This window comes from Denticeps clupeoides, chromosome 16, assembly GCF_900700375.1.
Source record: "Denticeps clupeoides chromosome 16, fDenClu1.1, whole genome shotgun sequence".
NCBI lineage: Eukaryota > Metazoa > Chordata > Actinopteri > Clupeiformes > Denticipitidae > Denticeps > Denticeps clupeoides.
Genome location: NC_041722.1, coordinates 15,820,800 through 15,844,700, shown reverse-complemented (window position 1 = coordinate 15,844,700; position 23,901 = coordinate 15,820,800). Strand labels below are relative to the sequence as shown.

Below are 23,901 nucleotides of genomic sequence, written 5' to 3'. Positions count from 1 at the left end.
TACTGTGACACACAGGACATTGTGACTTCCTCGAAGAGGTGGCAGAGGCCTATTTTCACTCCTCAACAGGAAGAGAATATTTAGCAAATAATGCCATAAGACTCCAGGAAACTGCCATTATTGCTGAAAACAATGAGAATCGTTTGAGAACGTCCAGTCTGTCAGCATCTCAACTACTGACGCTGCCAAGGAGAAACCAAAAAGAGTATGACGCAGTTCTACTATTTACCATTTGAAAGGAATAGTAAATGAACGTCAGTACCAGCATATGCAGGTAAGACTGAACATGTGCAGTAATACTGTAACTGTAAACTACTGTACATAGCCTAACATTGTAAATCGACATGCAGTACAGCTGATTTCACCTTGACACATTTGACTCTATTATCTCCAAAATGAAAATTCATTTTACATCACGCTTGCTGTGGTAATTGTTTGATATGGCGTATTAATGGACCTGGAATCAAGTGAACCACCACATATTTTCATGTTCATGGATGAGGCTGGCTCGGCCAAAGAAAGAAGACGTGGGCATAATCCGATTGGACAGAGAGCTACTGCTGACGTGCCAGGCCAGTGGGGTGGGAACATCACTAGGTGTGCGGCTATTTCAGACAATGGGGTCCTCACTGAAGAGGAGACTGGATCCACATTAAGTGTTCATTTGGCGTAATGTGAGTTTCCATCACCCCAACCTAATCAGACAATGGATTGCCAACTACCCCAGGATGCTGATGGAGTTCCTACCCCCAGTTCATCTCAGCTCGGAGGTGGAAGGTATATGAGCATAAGCCACATACTGTACACAAATGAAACTGCTTGCATGGAAGTTGCGTGTGGGGATATAACAGCAGAAGCTGGATAAAACATTCTAGGAGGTTCTTTCCACGCTGCATTGCAATGGAAGATATCTGTTGTGATGTGGATGAGAACAATGTACGGGATTGGCAGAAATTGTAGAGAGCATTTAGAGTCTCAGTTTGTATATATTGTTTTCAATGTTGTAAATTTTTTTGCTAGACTGCAAGTGCTGTGCATGGTATGTCACCATATACCTGTGCAATCAATAAAATATTTTTCTTGAATCAATCGCCCGCAATCTCACAATTTCCCGTGTCCTCAAGAAGAAAAATGTTGGCGCTTTACTCCATTACAAGCCACCTTAAATGCAGGAACTGAGGAACAACGCAGATTTCAGAAGAATGAAGCTGTAGAAGCAAGCCGCTCATTCCCACTCGTCTGATGAGCCACTGCATCTTGTGAGGCGTGTGAGGCGTAATTGAAAAGTACGAGGCATGGTGATCTGGCATTGTTAACCGGTGAGGAGCTCTGGAGTTGACTGTGGAGTAATGAGGCCTCAGAAGCCCCCAGGCCTCCAGCACACCACCACAGTCGTCCAAATGAGACTTCAAGATGGGGAAATGAGAAACGCGGATATTTATTACATTGAAAAACACACACACAGACCCGACCCAGCGGAAATGACAATTACATATTCACACGTGCACTTTTTGTCAGTCAGTAACATCTACATATAAATGTTACATGTAGCACCTGGTCGTTTCGTTTCACTATGTACTGTTTAACCTGTATATAGCTCAAGCGACAATAAAGCTCACTTGATTTCGAAATTAGTAAAGTTTAATTTCACAGCAAGGAGTGATATTCAGTCATGATGACAATACGAGGTGTAATTTACACAAATGTTACATCAGTTCTTCAGGACTCACAGACAGCAAAAAGCATGGATTTATATCACAAACACAATACATCACAAACACAATTAAAGTACAATCAATAAAGGCCTACTGATACCCCTTCCTACTTTCCACTGGAGGTACATTACATACGTAATCTTACATAGGGCTACTCAATAGCGGCAAAGATCATGGTAATCATTATTATACTGGCCAAAATTAAAATGATTTCTCTTTGACTTTTGCAACGTTCTATCTTTACTGAGCAGTTTAAACAATTTTAACATTTTAACTGTATAACATGATTTTTGTAATTTCACCACTGAAAAAAAGGTCATGTGGCAAAAGGGGGGTGTCATTGCAGTTTAATTTTACTTCTTTTTGTAAGTGTTGGAAGCCAAAAACATAAATGAAATTAAAATGACCCAATCCTTCACATTATTTTTTTTTCATAACATATATGTTAAACCTCTAAATATATGATTTTTTCATATATCTGGAAAGAAAAATCTTTAACAAATAATTTACAGAATATTTTTCCCTTAAAATGAAGATACAACAAACAGGTGGATTTCTTTCCATCTTGGTTCCGGTCTTGGTGCTCAGCCCCTGGAGACGATGATGGCGGAAATGGCCACCGTATGCGTGTTTGTCTGTCCGCAGTCGCTTGGGTTTGTAATGAGTTTGCCGAGCCAGGACTGAAAGCCTGTAGACTTTACCCTGCGCTTAGAACCCTCAGCACCCTAAGCACCTAATAACAGACAAACAGAACTAAGCAACGGAACGCAGAACAGTGATGTGGGTGTTGTGCATGTGTGAAACCTGGCAAAACACTGATGCGAGATAAAGACGGAGCGAGGAGAACAATGAAAAGCCTCCATTTCACACAATGGGCCTGTTATACTTGCAGGAAGTGAAGTGAATGGATATTGATTAGAAAGGCCAAAGAGAGCTGTTTACATCCAACCACCCACCACAATTATATTTGCAGTTATAAAAAGCGGGGGAAAGACTGTTTTTTCTCTCGCCTGGGTACAGACTAAAAGCCTCGTCCTTCTCGTTTATGGTCTGGGCTTGTAGATTTGCACTTGTTTCAAGAATGTTATTTTGCGGCGGTTGTGGCATTTCCCGATACTGCATCTTTACAATTTTAACAGCGGTGCCGAATGAATGAATGAATGAATGAATGGATGAATGAATGGATGAATGAATGGAATGGAAAATTCTGGTACTCTGACCTGATTTAAACAGTATCGGATAATGAACAGAACAGAAGGTCAAAGTTCTGTTATCACTTCGGGAATATCGAATGGATCAGCCCCCAAGAAAACACTGCCTGGAAGGTAGGTGAAGAGCGCCTGGCCACTTTAATCCGACTCCAGCTGTGTGTGTGTGTGTGTGTGTGTGTGTGTGTGTGTTTTTCCCCAATTCCTCAAAAAAGAAACGCTGAATTTTTGCAGGTTTGCATACTGTACATACTGTTAAATAAACAAATTATACATTAAAGTTTTATGCAGTTTTCAGAACTGCAGTCGTAAGCAGCACTTATCACCGGTGTCTTGAAATGAAGACTGACATTGAAAAAAAAAAAAACAGAGGCATGTGAAGGGACACATCTTGCAATGCAGAGACCATTCACTTTAATATCTTCAGGTACAAGCGATGGCCTGGGTGCCGTAAGGAACGTTTTCGTGAAGCTGGCAGAGGGGCTACGAAGCCTCTCTGCTCAAATTGATGGACACTGTTAAAAAATGTGGCTATTTGTCTCGCTCCCTTATTTCTCTGCAAGATCCACAGAGCCTAAAGACTAACAGGAAGAGCAGAGGACGTCGACGAAGAGACCGGGGACGAGGACCTGCAAGATGACACCCAGGTATAGTCAGCAATGTGGTGATACCCTCAGTTGTGTGTTTACAAGAGTTTGTGGTAAAAAGAGAGGGGACGTGAGAGAGAGAGAGAGAGAGAGAGAGAGGATAAACACACACTTTGATCTCAGATCCGTTTGTCAGAGGAACGCGGACGAATTCCATCTCGCGTCACTACAGGTCAGCATTTGGGGGACACGTGGCATCCAACAAACACAACCCCCGACATGGCCCTAATGCATCCCAGCACAGCGCACATCAAAGGCCGCAGTCTGACGTGCCGCAGGACCGGTGGCCGCATGGGAAGTCAGACATTCCAGAGGGGTCACAGACTTCCTGTGGCCCAGCCTGGCCCACCAAGGCCAGAACATAACAGTATTTTTTTTCTTGACTGTTCTTGCACTGTCTGTGTCCCATGTTTGCACATGTTCACCCACGTGCACTTTATGTCAGTCCATAACTGGCATAAGGCAGTGGTGGCCTAGCGGGAGAGAGGCGGACTTGCGGGTTCGAATCCCGAAATGCCGAGGTGCCACTGAGGTCCCCTTGATGAAGGTACCGTCCCCACACACAGAGCTGAGAATATTAACCTGGATTAATCTTTAACAACAGGAAATGACCGGCAATGGCTAATGGAAAACAGAGCAGACCGACGCATCGCCCTTCACTGCCAAAACTAATCTGCTGACAGTTCACCTCCAGATCCTTGCCCTTTACAGACATTAAGACCCACTCCATCAACTTCACTTCTCAAATTAAATCCTTTTTTAGCACAATTATAGTAAATATGTCCATGGGTGAACTGGGTTGAAGTCTTTCAGAAATACGGGGTCCTATCGCATCTCCAGAGCGAGGTATTCCATTCCTTCAACTGAGTTTGGCTGCCTGAATGGGATGTCTTTAAAGTATTTATATAAATACTTTATATAGGGTGGTAGTAGCCTAGTGGGTAACACACTCGCCTTTGAACCAGAAGTCCCAGGTTCAAATCCCACTTACTACCACTGTGTCCCTGAGCAAGACACTTAACCCTGAGTGTCTCCAGGGGGGGACTGTCCCTTTACTGCCCCTACTTATTGTAAGTCGCTCTGGATAAGGGCGTTTGAGAAATGCTACAAATGTAAAAAATGTAATAAATGGAATAAAACCGCTCCATAGGGAACTTGTAGGGGGAGGGGAGCATTTTAGTGTTTAAGCTATAAAACTAACCAAAAGTAGAAGACTATGGAAAGAAGTTCAGCACCGGCAGATGATAAATAAAGCCAAAATGAATCTGACATTTCTCCTTGCATGTGAAGGCAACTCGTCATCAGTGTTCCCATACAGCAGAGAGGATTATCTTCAGACTGCTGCTTCCAAGCTTACAAGATCTCACAATTTTTTTTTTTTCCCACTCATGTCAACAGATTATTTTATCCAGACAAGCAGTACATGCAGAAATCGACTTGTTCAGCGTTTTACAAGCAAACAAACCAATGGGCTTTGGAGGTCTGTCTTTCAGAACCGAAACCAAAATACATGTTTATCCAACACACAAAAAGGAAAAAGCATAACCTAATTTAATCTGGGTGGCCTATCTTTTATGATTAATGGTGCAGATATGGAGACTAGAATAATTATAAAGACCACAAGAGGTTCCTATAAAATCTATACGCAATGTATACCAAGATCCCTTGATTGGATCTTGGTCGGGTCGTGTTCGGGATTAATCTCTAGCAAGCACGAACTTCTGGTCTAAAGTATGCTTTCTTTGTGTAAATTAAATTCGATGATTTTGTGTTTCCCATGTTGTAAATTTGGGTCAGGTCGGGTCGTCTTGGGTCGTTTCACATTGCGATTCTGGCCTTTTTGGCCAGATTACAGCTCTAAAAAGAATGAGGCAGCTCCATCTGGTGGTGCTTCCTTATATAACACTGAATCTTGGTTAGGGTTCATGTGTTATTAAATGTAAATGTGTCATCACAGAATCACAGAACACTATTATAACAATAATGATTATGGTTATTCCAACATGTAAAGTATTAAAAGCGGCCATACCTAAGCCCACATGCGTGCTGCTAAAAACTACATTTATCACTGACCCCCCCCTTTAGGGGTCCACTTTGCCATAAAAGAGATTTATGCAAGGTTGAATGCAGTAATAATGGTCCTGCATAGTGGGACAGAGTACAAGTAAAATAATATTCACCCACATAAACCATCACACACAAACCTCCAACAAACAGCTGATGGAAAGCTTTGAACACGGAGTTCATCGCTGAGATGTCAGCGTTTCGCTTTGATCAAACAGGCAGTTTAATCTCACGCAGCGGTGAACAGAGATCTGGCAAGAAAGGGGCAGATCTTTACATAAAGACAGGCAGCGTCAGCCAATCCATCCATCGTCTCAGCTCTCAGGCTTTTTGTTCTGCAATTGGTGAGGCTGTCACAACCCATTAGACAAAAGCTCGTCCAGTAAATGATCAGGTTCCCCAGCGCAACTATAACCATCCCACAGATGTTTGGTAAAAGCACAGGAGAACGGCGGCAGCAGCAGGAGTTGACCTACCTGCATAATTTCAGACCGAGTCCCACACAGGAGCACAAGTCGTCTTCTGCATGGCTGTCAGTCATTCTGCTGCCGCAGGTTCCCTTTTCTCTGCTAAATGAATCATCTAAGGAGAGGTTGGACTGCCGAACTCTGCTCTGATTTGATAAATGATCACACACTAAGCCAAATTGCATATGTTCACATCTGGATTATCTGTTAAATCTAGCAGGCACGGAATCGAGCTTCTTTCATAACTTCTGCCAAAATGTTACAAATTTTGAAATGATCTTGGGTTATTTTATATATAGCAAATAAGTACAAAATGTCAGTAGATAGATAGATAGATAGATAGATAGATAGATAGATAGATAGATAGATAGATAGATAGATAGATAGATAGATAGATAGATAGATAGATAGATAGATAGATAGATAGATAGATAGATAGATAGATAGATAGATAGATAGATAGATAGATAGATTCTGGCAGACAGAGAAGATGAGAGGCTTCGGGCTGCATCACATCTCAGCCTCTAAAGCAGGGTTAGCCTCGATTTCTGCTGTTAAGCTTCCCAGCCAGTCAAACAACAAAATGTTGTTCCCAATAACACATTTCAGCAAGGAGGCACTGCAGTGCAAACATTCACTCATGCATACTGCATGCGCCCAAAGCTCACAGTCCACCCCACACAGAAGAACCACGTCCACCATAAATGCAGAATGTTCATTCATCCCTGATGATGATCAATAAACAGCTCACTGCATGACTTAAGAAACTAACTAAGAGGAGCATGAGGAGAGCGTTCCCCTGGCTGTGGCTTCGGGGGTGACCACTGAACAGGCTGGTAGTGGCCGGACACTGGCCTATGAACCAGAAGACCACAAAGTCACAGGTTCAAACCCCACTTACTATAATTGTGTCCCTGAGGAAGACCCTGAGTGTCTCCAGTGGGGACTGTCCCTGTAACTACACTGTAAGGTGATAAATGTAAATGACCTGCCACATGTACATACTGCCACATGTAGTGTTAGATAATAATAAATAACTAATTCCATAAGATAATAATTATTATCTTATGGAATTAGTCTCCAGTTTGAAACATCAATGGAATTTTATTTATTTAAATCATTACAACCCACATAAAAAACAGAATTTTCCCACATTTCATTTCATTTATTAATCCCCATATATATAAATATAAAAGCTACTAATCCCCATATATATATATAAAAGCTACTATCGTTTCCCTCAAACCCTAAAGGCCCTGTTTTCAAGGTGCTGCAAGGTGCAGCTCTATGCAATAAGCATATTCACTACACATGTTATTCTGAATCATACACTTAAATTCCTCATTGTACATAAAAAGGTCCATAAGCTCTATTAAAAGAAAAATATATAGCAAGAGACCCCATGGAGACGGAGGCTATATAGAGGAAGGGTAAAGGTGAGAGGAAGAGCCAGAAAGAAAAGTGAGAGACAGAGACACGCGGGACTGCTGTCGGCTGGGATTCTCTAGCGCAGGGAGCGAGCAGCAAAGGGCAGCAGTGACTGACAAGCGGGGCCAGTTCTGCTTTAGCAGCTCCTGCAACTGTATTATTTTCCGAGCCCGGGTGTTGTACTATGTGCTTTCCTCTTTCTCTGCCAGCCTGGGTCTTCTTCACCTCGTGAAGGAGCTCCCTGCCTTGCACTGCACCATGTTCCAGAGACGCTCTGCACCTTTCATACGAGCGATTTACTGAAAGGGAGGATTTACAATTCGACTCACTGCAGGACGCGCTGGGTTATGAGGGTTAATCCCCCTTTGGCAGTTCCCGTCCTGTTAAGGGTGTCCAGCTGCCCCCTCGGCCAAAACAAATCCGGATCCAGGGACAATCCATCTCAACAATGTCCACACTGTGGCTCAACAGGAACCAGAACACTGACATGACTCAGGGTGGCTGGAGGGGGCAGAGGTTCTGTACGACACACAGCAACACCAGACACTCAATTACCTGCGATTAGGCAACAATAAATTTCCCTAATGAGGCAGGCGCGGTTAATTCTCAGCAGATCCACCAATAATAGAATTTGCAGGGAGGAGATAATTACTCAGAAAGGTCAAGGTTGGGGACTGTTTACATACAGAACACACGGCACACACTTTTAATCCCAGAATGGACGTGGAGATACGGGTGCTGATTTTTAGGATCTTGCGTGACGCAAAGCAGACTGACTCCTCCCACTTCCCGCTCTCCCTCTCTCTGGAGCCTGAGTCAGCTCTCCAGGATGTTGTGGCCTCAGCTAATTGGTGAGCGCTGGCCACTCACATCAGGGCAAGATAGCCCCCCCCCCCCCCTCTCTCTCTCTCATTAGCCACTGGAGGCAGTGCGGCCTGGGCCGGTACACACCCCCACTGACAAAAACCCGCCATCAACCTGACGCCCGCTTCATTAGACCTTCACTCAGAAGTCACAGACATAGGACAGGTCGATTCAGGCTCATCAGTCACGGGGTGGAGGAACCTGGTGGTGCTATCAGCGGCGCCATTTTTCCCGAGTGAAATCATTGGTTGAGTCACAGTCACGTCGGAAAACACTGCCTATCGGCCTGTGCTCCCATAATCACAGCTCCGAGACAGAGATAATATATAACCAGGTATAATTAATATGATATTTGGGGATAGGTGCATAAGGCTGTATATAAACATGATATTTTAATGTTTTTTCTACACAGACACACTTTAATACAGAATGGCAATTGGGATGCACAGGATTGACCTAAGATCCCACCCATCGGAATTCATCCACATTATAATATAAACGTTTTTGATCAATAGCAGGTTCGTGAAAATCATGTCAACAGGCAGTTCTTGTAATTAATTGACATTTTTTTCATTAATCACTGCAGGGCACTACACATTTCCCATTAAGAAAGAGAAAGTGAAGTGATTGTCATTGTGAAACACTGCAGCAATGCACACGGTGCACACAACGAAATGTGTCCGCTGTATTTAAACATCACCCTTGGTGAGCAGTGAAAGGCGCCCGGGGAGTAGTGTGTGGGGATGGTACTTTGCTCAGTGGCGCCTTGACGGTTTCAGGATTCGAACCTGCAACCTTCCGATTACATGACTGTTTCCTTACCCGCTAGGCCACCACTTCACTGCCATTGTTAAGACTGAATCCTGAAATCGCAAAGGCATGAGGGTGTATCCAATCATCATTCATACAGGTGCCGGTACATCTCTCAGTCTATTAAATCCCGTACAAACAGCTGGAGACACCAAAAACCCTGCGATAAAAGAACAATAGAAGAAAACAAGACAAATGACGCATATCTGTGCCCGACATTATTTCTTGCTGCTCGCTAAACGCAGTGGTGCATTTTTGCTTACATCAGACAACGGGGCTGCGCAGTTATGGCTCACTGCATGTAAATTAAATAGGCCATTGACTGTGGTAATAAAGAATGCAAGTTCTAAAATCCTCTAGTGACTGCATCCTTCTGTTCCATTTAGTGTCATAACTATTATGCACACTGTTAGTTATCGTTGGTGAAATCAACAACATTCCGAATGATGCAGATATTTTGCATTGAAGCACCTTGTTTTGGGTCACCCCCTTTTTAATGCATGGTGTACAAACACAAAATGACCATTACAAAGTCAAATAGATGAATGCAATAAAATAAAGGTCCTATGTGTTACACCAAGTCATGCCACATACCTTAGAAGGAAGTCTGCTTGGATGAACAAACATTTTTAAATGTAGATAAAACTATTGCCTCTGTGCATGTCACCGCCTCCTGAGCTGCCAAATCCGGTCAACAGCTCAAGGGCCGCAAGTTAGCGGCAACGTAAGGTCACAGACGGCACATTAAACTGAAAGCCATATTAGCCCGTAGCCTGAAGGCCCATCTGCCTCATTCAGGGTGAGGTGGGGCAGCATGACTCTGCAGTGAAGGAGGGTGTGATGCCATTTAAGAGGAAATCCATAAACGCATTCTGGCACCGCCAGAGTTAAAGGCCTTATGTAAGCCGGACCCTGACAAAAAAGAGGCAAGATGAAGGATGACTGATAGTGCGAGAATAACTAGTGCTGTAGTTTTGTAAAGTAGCCACGGGCTGCCTCGGCACAACGGAGTCCAGATGATTTCCTGAGAGTTCGGCCTCATGGAGGAATGCCATGGCAACACAATATGAAAGGTATTGTTCCTGTTTACCTTTAAGCTCCCCTCTGAGGGGATGGGACGGGCGCAGCTATATCTAAATTCAGCTCAGCACAAAGAGATGACCCTGCCCCGCGTCCCAGCGGGCCCGTGAGGAGCGGGACCGATCTGGACAGGGTGAGGGTGTGAATATATCGAGGGGACACTCTGCGCCTGTGTGAACATGCTGACTCCACACGAGCTGGTTTCTGGTTTCAAGGCACATATGAAAAATGTTTCCAATCCACTACAATCAACTATGTATATACACAGATTTTTCTTTTTTTTTTATGATTGCACTATGGGGGGGGGTCTGTGTGAAACATTATTTCAATACACAGTTTACTGTGTATACTGTTGTACTGACAATAAACCAATCTTGAATCTATCATTGTGTCTTCGTTTATTGTAAAAAAAAATGGACATATATTGCACATGCACTACTTAAATAATGTCAGGTCAAAAACCAGAAAGCTTTTCGACCTTCTGCTGCAATCATTCAAAAATGGATAACGGCAATAAAATAAAGTATGCCGAACCTTTCCAACAATATGCCATATAATTTTACAAGCATATTACTTTTTACATAATCTGCATAATGGTTTCCAAGCAAACTAGTGAAAGTATTGTAAAAATATCCCTACCTGCAGTCTTATTATTATTGCAAGCAAGTTGCTCGGCTAAGGCACCAAGGCACCGTGTCTGATGGTGCTGCAGGGTGCACCGGAAGAAAGATGGACAATGCACCAACTATCATATTATTCATTATTAGTTTATCTCTGTTTGGGCGTATCTTGTAATGGTCACTGTGCTTTATGATTGCACAATCTGAATCAAATCAAATCAAATCAAATTTAATTGATCTAAAATAAACAGTCGCTGATACTGCATGGGTGCATCCATGGCCACATTTGTACTGTACTCAACAAACTCATAACTGCTATATTCTCTCCATTTATCATGACAATCACATTACTGATGCTACTGATTGAATCACTAGTGCAAGGGACGGTCATTTGGAGTTAAGTATCTTGATGTGGGGCAGTGGTGGCCTAGCGATTAAGGAAGCGGACCCATAACTGGAAGGTTCGAATCCCGAACTGCAAAGGTGCCACCAAGGTGCCACTGAGCACAGCACCGTCCCCACACACTGCCTGTCATGGTTGCCCACTGCTCACCAAGGGTGATGGTTAAAAGCAGATGACACATTTCGTTGTGTCACCGTGTGCTGTGCTGCAGTGTTTCACAATGACAATCACTTCACAAAAAAAAAAAAACGAGGGACACAACGCTCGGTTTCAGGCGCTCTAACACATTCGTTTTTCCACGACCACACAGGCCAATTTGCACATGCTGGTGAATTGCAAGTAAGTGACATGTGCTGTATTAAGACCTATAATGAACCATGAACAGATTTTTTTGCACCGAGGTAATCAGCACTTCACCGTAAACATGCACAACAAGTAAACAAGCGTGATTAAAACCGGGCCAACGAGACGTGATGACAGACGTTTGCATAATTAATGAGCCACAATGTGGAGGGTTACTACGAAATGCGCACTGTTCTCTCAGGGCATGTGCAGGTGACCCCTGACCTCATGGGTTGGTCTCGGTAAAGTATTTACACACATACATCCATTCAAGCGCAGTCTGTGGACGATGCCGGTGCAGGCTGTGTGTCCTCAGCTCACCACTCCTCTCACATCAGATACCATTAGATCAACACACACACACACACACACACACACAGGCTGACAAAAAGTCTAGCGCACACCCACGTATTCCAACCAACAGACGCAGACGAGGACGCCACACTACCGCGCCGCTGACGAACATTAACAGCCCTGCGGGAAAAACAAGAAGCGCCGCTCTCCATCAAAAGCCTGGTTTAATTGTCCGGTTCCACGGCAGCACCCATCACAGCACAATGGCAATGCAGCCGCAAAGTTCCCTGCGCCAGCCGGTAAACAGCCTATACAGCGACACCCCCACCGCACCAGCCCTTCTGGCCGGTCGTTCGGCCAAGGCATACACACCTGTACGACACGCGGTAGAAGGGCTGGTTAGGGCTGATGAGGTACTCAGAGTAGCCCGACTGGTTCCACATGGCTGCGGCGGTTGTCTCTAGCGCCGCAGACGTCCTCCCCTCAGCCGCCAGACTTTCATTTGAAACGTGCTTCCCGCTCCCGACTCTCCCACTCCGGAGGGGAGGGCAGAGTGACGCGCTCCCTCACCTGACCAGCTCCTCTTCGCTTCCCACCGGCGCCCAACCCTCTGAGAGGCATGAGCGAAGCCACAGGCTCAGTGAGAGAGAGAGAGAGAGAGAGAGAGAGAGAGAGAGAATAACAACACTTAAAGCCATACACGCACTCTCTCTCACGCACACACACAAGAAAAAAAGAGGGGGCGGGGTTACGCTCCCTGAACCTGCTCAGAAGCGCACTGCTCTGTCGGTAGCCTCATGATGTAAGAGGATCTGCCAATGATGGGTCTGCAGCAGTGAGGGAGAGAGAAAAATAGCCGAGCGAGGGCGGGAGAACACCCCCCCGCCTGGGCCGGGAACAGCGGTGGTGTTGGCACGTCTCCAGCAGGCCGAAAAACACTGATCATACGGCTCCAAATAGCAGCACCATCACATGATGACTCCTGAGGCTGCAGGTGAATGATGACTCCCACTTCCCAGAGGGATGGGGAAAAGAGGAAGTGGAGGAGGCGGGGTCACAGGCTTCCCCCGGACCCTCATCCCCACCAGTCAATCCATTCAGCTCACTAGCGGGTCCCAAAACACCACAAGCATTTCCCGAACTACTACACCGTGAGAAACAAAGCGTCGCCAAGCATGGAGATGGAGAAGAAACCATGAGAAAAGCAAGGTTGGGAAAGTCGGTCCAGTTAATTTAATAGCTGACCGAACCATAATTGGATAATTAAAGGTTCAGATCATTAAAGCAGCACATCGGAGCCATAATGGCCGCCCATGCAAAAGGGCTTCAAGCTGTTGGCCATTTCCTTCTTTACTCAAATACAAAGTAATCTCAATGCTGATGTGACTCCCACTATACTGATTGACCCTGCTTTTGAACCATATGGGACATAAATCAATAAAATATTACTCAATGTGCACAAGTGTTGCAATTAATTATTGAGTCGACTGTAATCAGTTACCAAATTAGTTTGGCCGCTAATTCACTGTTATTCACACTCTGACAACTTTGGCCATAGTAAGTACTGTGTGTAATTACCAGCTACAGGAGATCTCATACATGGCATATCATTACATTCATTAACTATTATCAAAATTAAAATTTTTACTACATTATGCCCATTCCACTGACCAAACGACTTGCCTGTGGATATAACCGTGATCCACACATCATTAACGTGTGTGTGTGTGTGTGTGTGTGTGTGTGTGTGTGTGTGTATATATATATATATATATATATATGTGTGTGTATAGATTAATATTTTTTTGTATCTAAGAAGAAAGAAATGTGGCAGCAAAACTGGACTGAACTTAATTCATTTTTTATTTAATTGCTTGAGGAAAATCTAATGTAGTTACACTATATTTCATTTCTGCTATGGCTTTTCTTATGCCTATATTTATCTTTGTCTTCATTATTAATCTGTCAGTTTTCATTCAAAAATAGTCACCAATTTCGAAGTCCATGAATGTTTTACAAAAGAAATGGAAATTTGTATAAATATAAATAGGATGCTGTGAACAAAATGTTGATGTTAAACTAATAATTTTCGCAGATTATCGTCTGCCTCAAATGTTAACACATAAATGATGGAGTTTACACATAAATGATGGAGTTCAGGCTTGTAACAACCTCCAGGCTGTTAAAGGTGGAGAGAAGGTGGAGACCTTCACCTAAACTTGATTTCAGATGCAGTAGCATTGCCTGAGTACATGGTCCCAGCGTTTGACAAATGGGGCAAAAGCAAGAGCCATCTTCATCTCATCTATTCACCACAGTCAGCCAAGCTTCCCCATCCCCATCCCAGCCATTTCCCTCAGAATTTACTCTTCAGCTGGGTGTTCCTGTACTTCAGCCTAGGCAGTCATGTGTTTTCCGAAGGAGAATAAAGGCCCGGTCACACTTCACATTCACATCCATTCAAAAGCACACAAAGAACTAAATAGAGCATGCACTCAAGTCTCTTTACAGAACTCTGACCTGTGACATCATGTGGTGGGCATAACTCGTAAATTAACACAAATGCTCATACTTTTTAACATTTGCTTATCTGTTATGATGCGCAACTTATGACTATGGATAAAAATGGATGTGATATGCTGTATGGTTCTTATGTCGTACGGTTCATTTGGCCTGTTAATGCCATAAAGCAATAAACAATATAAATACAAATAAACATACTTGTCATGGACCCATCCCAGCAGGAATCAGAGGACACGTGACTCTGCATGACTTACACAGACAGGAGAATATTCCATGAGAGAACACATAGCACACAGGACAGGGTAAAAGGCACAATGACCTGACAGGGACAAGACACAACCAGGGTGGATTAATACAGAGCAATTTAGTTGCACACAGTCTGGAAATCAGGAACACCCACAGTCCACCCCAAACTCCAAACTGGAACATGTAACCGGAGTGTTCTGCAAAGTCAACAATATTTCAATCATTGTAACAGTAATCCTGAGAATGTACAGGAAGTTTTTTTTCATGCTTATATTAATGGAACTCAATAGTAGGAGCTCTTGAGGCTTATCCGAGGCTGCAATGTGTAAAATAAGTACCATTGTACCATTGATGATGGAGTTAATCAATACTGCCAATAATCTGCAATAATTTAGCCACAAGTCTAATTTAATAATGGGTTTCGATACTCGAATTCATACTTAGCTCTATGTTAGGTGCCAAGCTAAACAGTTCAAAATTTGTGGTGGGAAAAAAACTCACTCCAATCTCGCAAACTCTCTCCATCACAAAATGGCTCACAAGAAGCCGACAGCACCAATTGACTACGTCAGAAATGTTTGCAGGTTTACTTCTATATTCAAGTATCGAAATGGGAAAAAAAACTATTGTTCATGGACAGAGCTTGACATGAAGCCAGAACGCCTTTTTAAAACCTTCTACTTTTGGAAAAGCCATTAGCCATCCTTTTCAAATTAAGAGCTGTCAGTGGATCAGATAACGTCCTGCACACACTGTCCGCTCCGCATTCCTGAAACGGGCCTTAAACGCCAGAGGACTGCAGCCAAGGGGAGATACATTTCAGAACGGCACACAGAGCCAAGGAAAGATGAAAGACCCTTTTCCTGAGAGGCATGCCGATCAAAAGCCACTTCCAGATACACATTTATTACACCTGACAAAATAAAAAATGTAGTTGGGCAAGTGTCCTTTGTGTCCAAAAAGTTGCATATCTATATTATACAATCAGTGCAGGAATCAACAAAAACATCAGAGACAAAGTTACAGAACTTCTTACCTGACTCAAGAGCACCAGGGGGGGAAAACATAAAACAGAATCTTCCAGTCTGTTTTTTATCTGTCCGCTCTCTCTCTCTCTCTCGCTGTCTTTCTTTCTCTCTACCTCCCCAAATGCTGTAGAGCAGAGCTGACAGCTATAGAAATGTCTCTAAACAACCGCAAATGCCTTCCCCCAGTGCGATCTGCTCTTCGTGGCAGGGGACCATCCCTGGGATAAAAGATAAAAAAAAAAACGTCCCCCTCACAAAAAATATCCAGTCAGACCTCGGAGGAATGTGTCTGGAGCCGGATGCCAACTTTACCGCATCATATGCCCAAAAATATCCTGGAGGGGGGTCAGCTTCAGCCACGCCGAGGAGGGAGCGAGGACTGAACCGTACAGAAAGATCACTTCCCCTTGAAGTGCTTCTGCACCGGTGCCGAGTGCGCCGTCAGGCTGGAGAAATTAGTGCTGCTTCAGCCCACATGGTGCCACAACACCCCCCCTCGGCACCATCACCTGGACTAATCCAGTCAGCACGTTCTCCTCCCAAGTGACCCAGTGCTTTCCCGGGCCTTGTGCGCAGCTTGGCCTGTTCGCCGAGGAAGAGGAGGGTAATGGAAAGAAGAGGATGAGGAGGAAGGGCTGAAGAGACCCTCTCAGACGTCTCGGGTTACCGCACTCACCACGCACCCGTCTGGGCAGATCAGCAGTCAAAGATGACCTTGCACTCAGGATACAACCCGAACCTTTCCGGTGCTCTACCACTGTCTCCGGATCGGATCCGGATCGGATAGAGTAGCTGATCAGTGACAGACCAGCACAACTAAAGATTTACAACAGCCTAGACTACAGTGGCCGACATGGATGCGGCACCCTATGGGTGCTCCTATATACCAGATGTTCATCAATAGCAGGTGGCGTACATCTTATTGAGTACCGTTGGATAACATGATATTCAACTTTATCGCTGGCTAAATGTTAGGTTTTTGCTTATTAGTAGCAAACACAGCTGATTTCATATCATTTCCAATGGATGTGATTAATTTGCACAAAAGGGAATAAATACAATGTTCACCCATAAATCATTCAGTCCATTAAAAGGGGGTCAATGAAGACATATTTGAGGGCCAATTTGAAATTTCCACAATTTACATTTACATTTACAGCATTTAACAGACGCCCTTATCCAGAGCGACTTACAATCAGTAGTTGCAGGGACAGTCTCCCCGGAGCAATTTAGGGTTAAGTGTCTTGCTCAGGGACACAATGGTAGTAAGTGGGATTCGAACCCGGGTCTTCTGGTTCATAGGCAAGTGTGTTACCCACTAGGCTACTACCACCCTGTCTACTACCACCAATGTCATTTATGAAAAAAAAATCTATATACAGACACTGTATAATGATAATTCTCAATAGTTTAGTCTTCAATTTGAATACTGTAAATAAACAGAACCAGTTTCCATCACCCTGGCCAAACCAGTCATCTAATACTACACAACACTCTACACACTGTCAACATACCCTTCATACCAGACAATTTCATGGCTTTGTCTATCCATAATGTAACCCCGCCTAGAAGAATTAGTTAGTTTAATAATCCAGTTGCCTCAACAATACTGTAATGCCTTGTTTAACAGGACGGCCCCTGAATTAAAGGTAGCCCGGCTTAATGCAGTACAGCGGCGATCAAAAGATCCCCACAGACGATGAAGGGCGGGCTTAGGAGGGATAGAAACCACAGCCCAGCATGTTTCGGAAAGCGTTGTCTATAAGAAACATACCTACTAAACCTAAAGGTTATCAATTGGCCTTTGTTCCTAAACGGGACGTGAACTGATCAGAGATGATCAGAGATGAAAACGCAACCTGGAGGGCTGAGAGGGAACACAGGATGAAGGCGTCAGAGCAGCTGAGAGAGACGGAGGGCCGCTGATGTAACAAAGGGCAGCCGAGAGCGTTAAAGATTCAACAGCAGTCCCTGCTGGAAGAGCTGCGAACAGCAAAGCCAAGCATATAGATTTATCTCTCTGTCACACAAACGCACACATGCACAAGCCTGCGCGTACACACACTCCGGCTGGGAGCATCTTGGCAGTTGATTCATTTAGACAGAGATTACTTCATCCCCTCGCCACAGATATTTCACGGGGCTTTAATGCGAGGCGAGGGACTGCCACGGCCGCAGCCTCGGGCCATTTGTCCTGTGATAGGCCCTGTCTCTGTGAATTAAAGATTTGTCCCGGGCTGCGGTGCCGGGCCTGGAAAAGCAACAGACAACATGCGTCACATGGCCATAATCACACTCGTAAATTAGTGCGGCCGGTGAGGCCGTGGCAGCTTACATCTGCACAGATATCACAATATACTGTACTCTACATGACAGAGCCTTTCCAGGCGCAGTATCGCGGTACGGAGAATGCATTTCATTATCATGATATATGTATCAAGATATTTTGCAATATTATACATATTGCATTCTTAAATCAAGAGAATGTATGATATAGTATGAATATAGCCTCACTATGTGCATACAGATTTGAGAAACCAAAAAAAATTACTTACTATAGTCGGTATAGTTCTGGATACTAATAAAACATGTTAACTATTGATTCACATATTTAGATTGTTCTTTTTTCTATTGATAAAAACTGAGTGTAAAATACAGAGACGCGTAACAGGCGGAAGGTACAGCAACAAAACTAAATAAAAGAAAAGTACAGGCAGGTCGAGTGAGTTTCACTCTTCACGTCTGTACCCTTTTGAACTCCAGTAAAACAGGCCGACCGGCAATAAAACTTGACGTCTGCTTTGTTCTGTCTCCCGTCGCTCCCTCATTGTCCTTCTGCAAGTTATTCTCCCATGTTGAAAAGTTGAAACGGCCTGTGTGTGTGTGTGTGTTGTTTGTGTGCGGGGGTGAATGAATGGCCACCTATGAAGAATCAGACAAGATTATCAAAACTACGTAGAACCAATGTTCTCATGGGAGCGCGCGCTTGCCGCTTGTCTCCTTCTAGCACAATAATTTGTGTATCACGAGCCAATCATTTTATAGCGCCATCGACCTCTTTCGCCATATCTTATTTCACCAGACAATAACCATCAATAATTCACCCGTAATTTGATGTGTGCACCAATCTCACTCATCACACGGCAAGTAGCCATTAGGTTCCCTATAATTTAAGATCCCGAGATTACAGTATATTCCAGTGTTAAGGATTAACAGAAGTTACTCTCTGATCTTTGTAACCACCTTGAAAAAAAGAAGAGAGGAATAAAGTAATTAAACACATTCTTGTCTCCTCTTGTGTGTGTGTGTGTGTGTGTGTGTGTGTGTGTGTGTGTGGAATGGATGGATATGGATGTGAATGCTGATAGTGCAGAAGATTAACACTCAAGATCATCAACAATAATCAGAATATGGAACTGAATACCATTTCACGTTCCTGTCTTTTGTAACACCGGACCTTTTATGGAAACTTTTAAAGACATGATTCAGACGCTTCCAGGAACAAGCCCTGTGCCCAAAGCTTGGTCCAGATAAGCCATTAGTGGCTGGAAAATGAGGAGTAAATTGGAACTCTCGGAGGCCTTGGGGTGCAGTGACGCACAGTCTACTTTCATTTACCACCCATATCTCAGGCCGCATCTCGGAACCCGGGAGTCCAGATTCCAGACGACGGCCCAGAGTGTGAGGCTGAGAAGAGCGGACTACAATACAGCATTTCAGGTAGGCGCCATTACCGCATTAGCTGCAACGTCTCATGTGCAAGTCTCTAATACGTTAACGGGAATCAGCTTTTCCGTGAACGGAGAGCAGATTCCGCGGAGGGGGCTGAGATCGCCTATGGAGATTGTGCTCCGGCTGCGAGCGGGCCAGACCCTCGGATTCCAGTCATGGTCCAAATCCCACACATCCAGACGAAATAGTAGAAAGTCTGAGGTAGAGAACAACACGCATTGTTTACCAGCGAAGCCCCCTGCTGTTAACCCCTGGAAGGCTCCGCTCGATATTCATCTTCCAATGCTGAGGGTCAGACAGAACTGGAATTTTTTTCTGAACTTGGCAGCAGATTTTTCATCTGAATAAGTTTATCAGGCTCTTCTTAAGTCAACCTGAGGTCATTCAGAGGTCATTATCAATTTTTCTATTCCTCCCCATGTGAGTTTTTACCTTTCCTCCTCTGTCAAAGTCTCTTCCTTCTCTTCAACGATGACCTCCAGCTCCACCCTCGTACCCTCACGCTCGTCGTCCGGCTTGGCCGCGCAGCCGAACGGTACGCAGCCGCAGCCCGACCCCATGTTGGGGTCAGAATCGCCACCGCCGCGGCGGGACGGTCCTGTCTCTGCCGGTCGGTCTATCATTCTGCGCCTCAACCATGGTTACAAGGGGCGCATCTTTACCCACAAACGTCAGTGTCGTCACCAAAGCCACCGGGGTGGGGGGTTAAATATCACAATTCAAATAACATCTGATGGAATGTCCGCCACATTGACCCCCCCCCACGCAACACACAGGAGCCCACTGTGTCGGCCACTCAATCCCCCTCTTTGTTTGGCCAGTCGAGCCTCCCACCCAGTTCTCATTTGTCTCCGGGAGTTAAAACAACGCGGTCTTCAGCGGCCCGAGCCTCATCACTTACAGAGGCTTCCCAGAGCTTCCGTTCCACGGACAAGAACAGATTTACAGCGCAGCATGACTGAGCAAGCGCTCAGAAACGAGACGACTGCACCATCTTCTCTCTGTGTGTGTGTGTGTGTGTGTGTGTGTGTATGTACGTGCATTTACAGCATCACACAGCCCTTCAGGGGGCCGCATGATTCATCCTGCAGGTAATGAATTCTCCGCCCGCTCCTTTCTCTGGCGAAAGGGACCCAGGCCACTGCGGCTCCACTGCGCACTGCCGTCCCCCCCCCCAGCCAGAGGAAATCATTAAGGAGTCTCGGCACAGAGAGGACCTGTCGCTCCGCCCCCTGGGCTGGAGGGGGGGGGTGAAAAAAAAAAATGCTGCATAATCACTTTATCCCACATTCCAGTCGCCGAGCCGGGCTGGAACAGAGGCCTGGGGAGAAGAGGAGACACACGAGACCCCCACAGTCAAACACCTGCTCCCTTCTGGCCGCGACAGACAGCCAACGTTAACACACTGAGACACACACACACACAGTCATGTAATCCACATCTCATTCGACCCAGGACCAAAATGACGAAACACTGATCCCAAAGCTCCAAAGCCCATGCAGAAAGACAAAAGAGTTCTAGTAAACTAGTTCTGTAGTTCTTTAGTTCTAATTGTTCTTCTGCGTGCCACACCTGTTCAAGTAACATGAACATACACGCTGAAAAACCAAAAATACTTCATAATTAAGTTCTCGTCACGTGACGGGAAGACGGTGACAGGTGATTCTCGGTACATTTAATCAGCGCCGAACTGATTCCCGACTCCGAATCCTTCAGCTCGTCGCTTCCTACTTGTGAAAAGTGAAAGTGAAGTGATTGTCACTGTGAAACACTGCAGCACAGCACACGGTGACACAACGGAACGTGTCCGGTGTGTGTTGTTTTGTTAAGGTTAAAAGAAACCAGCTCCTTTGCACACAAGGCAATTGGGTTCATCCATATCGCAAACATTACTGTTCAACGGCGCCGAGTCCCTTCGCACCCGCGAAGGTTCCTTAATAACAGCTTAGATTAAAATACAGCACATGGCTGGACACCACAGTAACAGACAGAATTATGTTAATTAGTGGAGATTAGTGGACATTTGGAAATAATAGAATTTAAACTCTGAGAAGACCAATCATTTTTTTTTACACTTTTTTTAAAATTACAGGTACAAATAATGATGAAGCTGGTTTCATATCCAGGGGAACCAAGGTCCACTAAGCACCCCCAAAATTCAATATAGAATTGTTTTGTCCCGTCTAGAACAAAAAGGACTGAAAACGTCAGAATGTAACTGAGTGCGCTGTCACATAAAATGAAAAAAAAAAAAGGAGCCTTAATCTGGAACAAACCAGCCTGGACCACTGATGCTCAGGCTTTTCCGGAAAGAGGCAGCAGTGGTCCCTTACGCAGCCGGTGAGGTGCCATAAAAGCTGAGGGCAGACTGCGTCCTTCAATGCAGAAGGGCACATCTACTGATTACAGGCCTCTGGCATGAAAGGGGGGAGATTAGAGGAGTGTTTGCCGAGCCTAATCATTCCGGCAGAGGGGACCACAAAAGTGTGTGGGTGGGCAGCGGGGGGACAGGTGAAGGTCACAGTGGCATCTCTGTACACAGATGCCACTGTGTACATTCAAAATCCATACAAACCTCCATACGCTATCATTCAGCGTTCAGCATAATTTAAAAGTTAAAAGAATCTCTAAAATATAACATGATGTACCAGACACTCATCTAGTCTAAATTGGTTCATTTGTTTTCAACTGTTTTCAGCATTTCTAGTAACCAGTGAAGTTTTTCATTTTTAAAACAGACTTACAGCTGAATTTAACAGCTACAATGTTCCCATCGTTTAATCCACATCCAGTAATCAGAATACTGATTAGTGTCTAAGTGGTGCAAATTGCAACTTTTTGAATCGCATCTATGGAAATGATTCTAGTGCAGATATTGAATTATTAAAGCTCTCCCAGCGGAATAGCACAATGCCTCAAATCTTTAAATCCACCAGGTTAGCGATGGCTTTCTATGCAATATTATGCCACTTAAATACCAGTATTGCAGTATTTTCAGGCAGTCTTGTGTCCCTAAGCCCAGGAAACCACAAAAATGAGCATCTGAGGAATGAAAACTGGCCAGAAGCCTATTCTAACACCATGTACTACATAAAAACCTGCATCTCACCTTGCATACAAGCAGCTCTGCAGTGTGTGTGTGTGTGTGTGTGTGTGTGTGTGTCACAGAGACAGAGGAAGCAGCCGGAACAGAATCCTGTTTCCCCTCCCAGTACAGCATCAAAACCGGTGCCCAGGAGCCACCGCGCTGTACTGAACATTCAACACACACACACACGGTCGCACACACACACCACAATCGACACACAGCACCGGACACACACTCAATAAGCAGAGAAGTGCTGTGCTCATGTGGAAGTGCAGAACAGAGGGTCTGAGGCGATTGATCATCTGTGACAGGCTCTTCATCACGTTCCTCATCATCTCTCCTAATACTCCTCATGGCACCGTGGCCGTTCATAGGATCAGAACCTATGAGGACGTTATGTTCCTCAACACGGCCTCAACAGATCATATTCTTCCCATTATATATAACATACAGCAACATTCAAACAATATTTCACTTAGTTACACTGCCTTTAAACTTTGATTCATACTTGTTTACTCCATAATGACGCTATAATTCTACAAGTTTTAAAAAGGAGGGAACAAATCAACCAAAAAAAAGCTGCCTTTACAATATCTTATTACAAGACGGTCTGAAATAACATGACATTTACTATTATTTGTTGAATAAGCCATATCAGGCACGTGTTCGGTACATCGACATTCCGTTTACTGCTTGCCGGGACGGTTCTTTCGAAAGCACGCAGGGAATCTGTGAATCTGCTTTCATAAAGACCAGTGGTGTGGTTTTGATGAAACTGATACAAAACTCAATTACCCTTGAAACTAGTCAAGTTACATTCGAATAATTTCTTGTAAAAAAACTGTGAAAGAGGAGGATATAGTTTCTTTTTTTTAAATATCAAGGTAGGCCAAAATGACTGGCCTATAATATATTTCTTGTTAGTCTTCTTATTATTTCAATTTTTTTGCCATGAAGTTAGGCTTAATATAACAATTCTCCCTGAGAGACCCCCGACCCGTTGACATTTCGAAGGGAAGACGGGTCAAAGGTCAGACAAAGTGACAGCAGACGCGCTGGCACTGCTGCGGCCTCACGTGCTCCCAGATGAAGCTCTCCATTAGCAGGGCCTGCAGATTAACGGTGCCGGCGAACTCGCTCCATCTCTAATCTCCGCGCCCTGCGAGACGAAGCCAATTAGGGCACCTCGGGAGAACTCCCGCTAATGTTTCCTGCGATGGAGAGGGGCGAGAGCTGAGGTCTGCGAGCGTCCGCAGGCGGCCGGTCACGGGCCCGCGAGGGTCCGCATTCTCACCGAAATCCAACACCTCCGCTGCCTGTCCTGCGAGATGCACGGCCGACA

The 23,901-nt window shown here is 44.6% G+C and overlaps 1 protein-coding gene across 13 annotated transcripts in view; it reads right to left on the bottom strand.

Annotated features, from left to right (window-relative positions):
* LOC114765607 (pleckstrin homology domain-containing family A member 7-like) overlaps nt 1-23,901 on the bottom strand; it is a 93,510-nt gene that overhangs the window by 62,869 nt on the left and 6,740 nt on the right. The window contains exon 1 of one of the 13 annotated variants that reach the window (XM_028955819.1): nt 19,904-20,257. The exons of 10 other annotated variants lie outside the window; for them this stretch is intronic. In XM_028955819.1, the coding sequence (XP_028811652.1) occupies nt 19,904-20,094 (191 nt within the window). In that variant the 5' untranslated portion in view covers nt 20,095-20,257. Of the gene's footprint in view, nt 1-6,110; nt 6,536-12,314; nt 13,068-19,903; nt 20,258-23,901 lie in introns of those variants that run through there. 2 more of the 13 variants (XM_028955826.1, XM_028955820.1) reach the window with 2 other exon arrangements.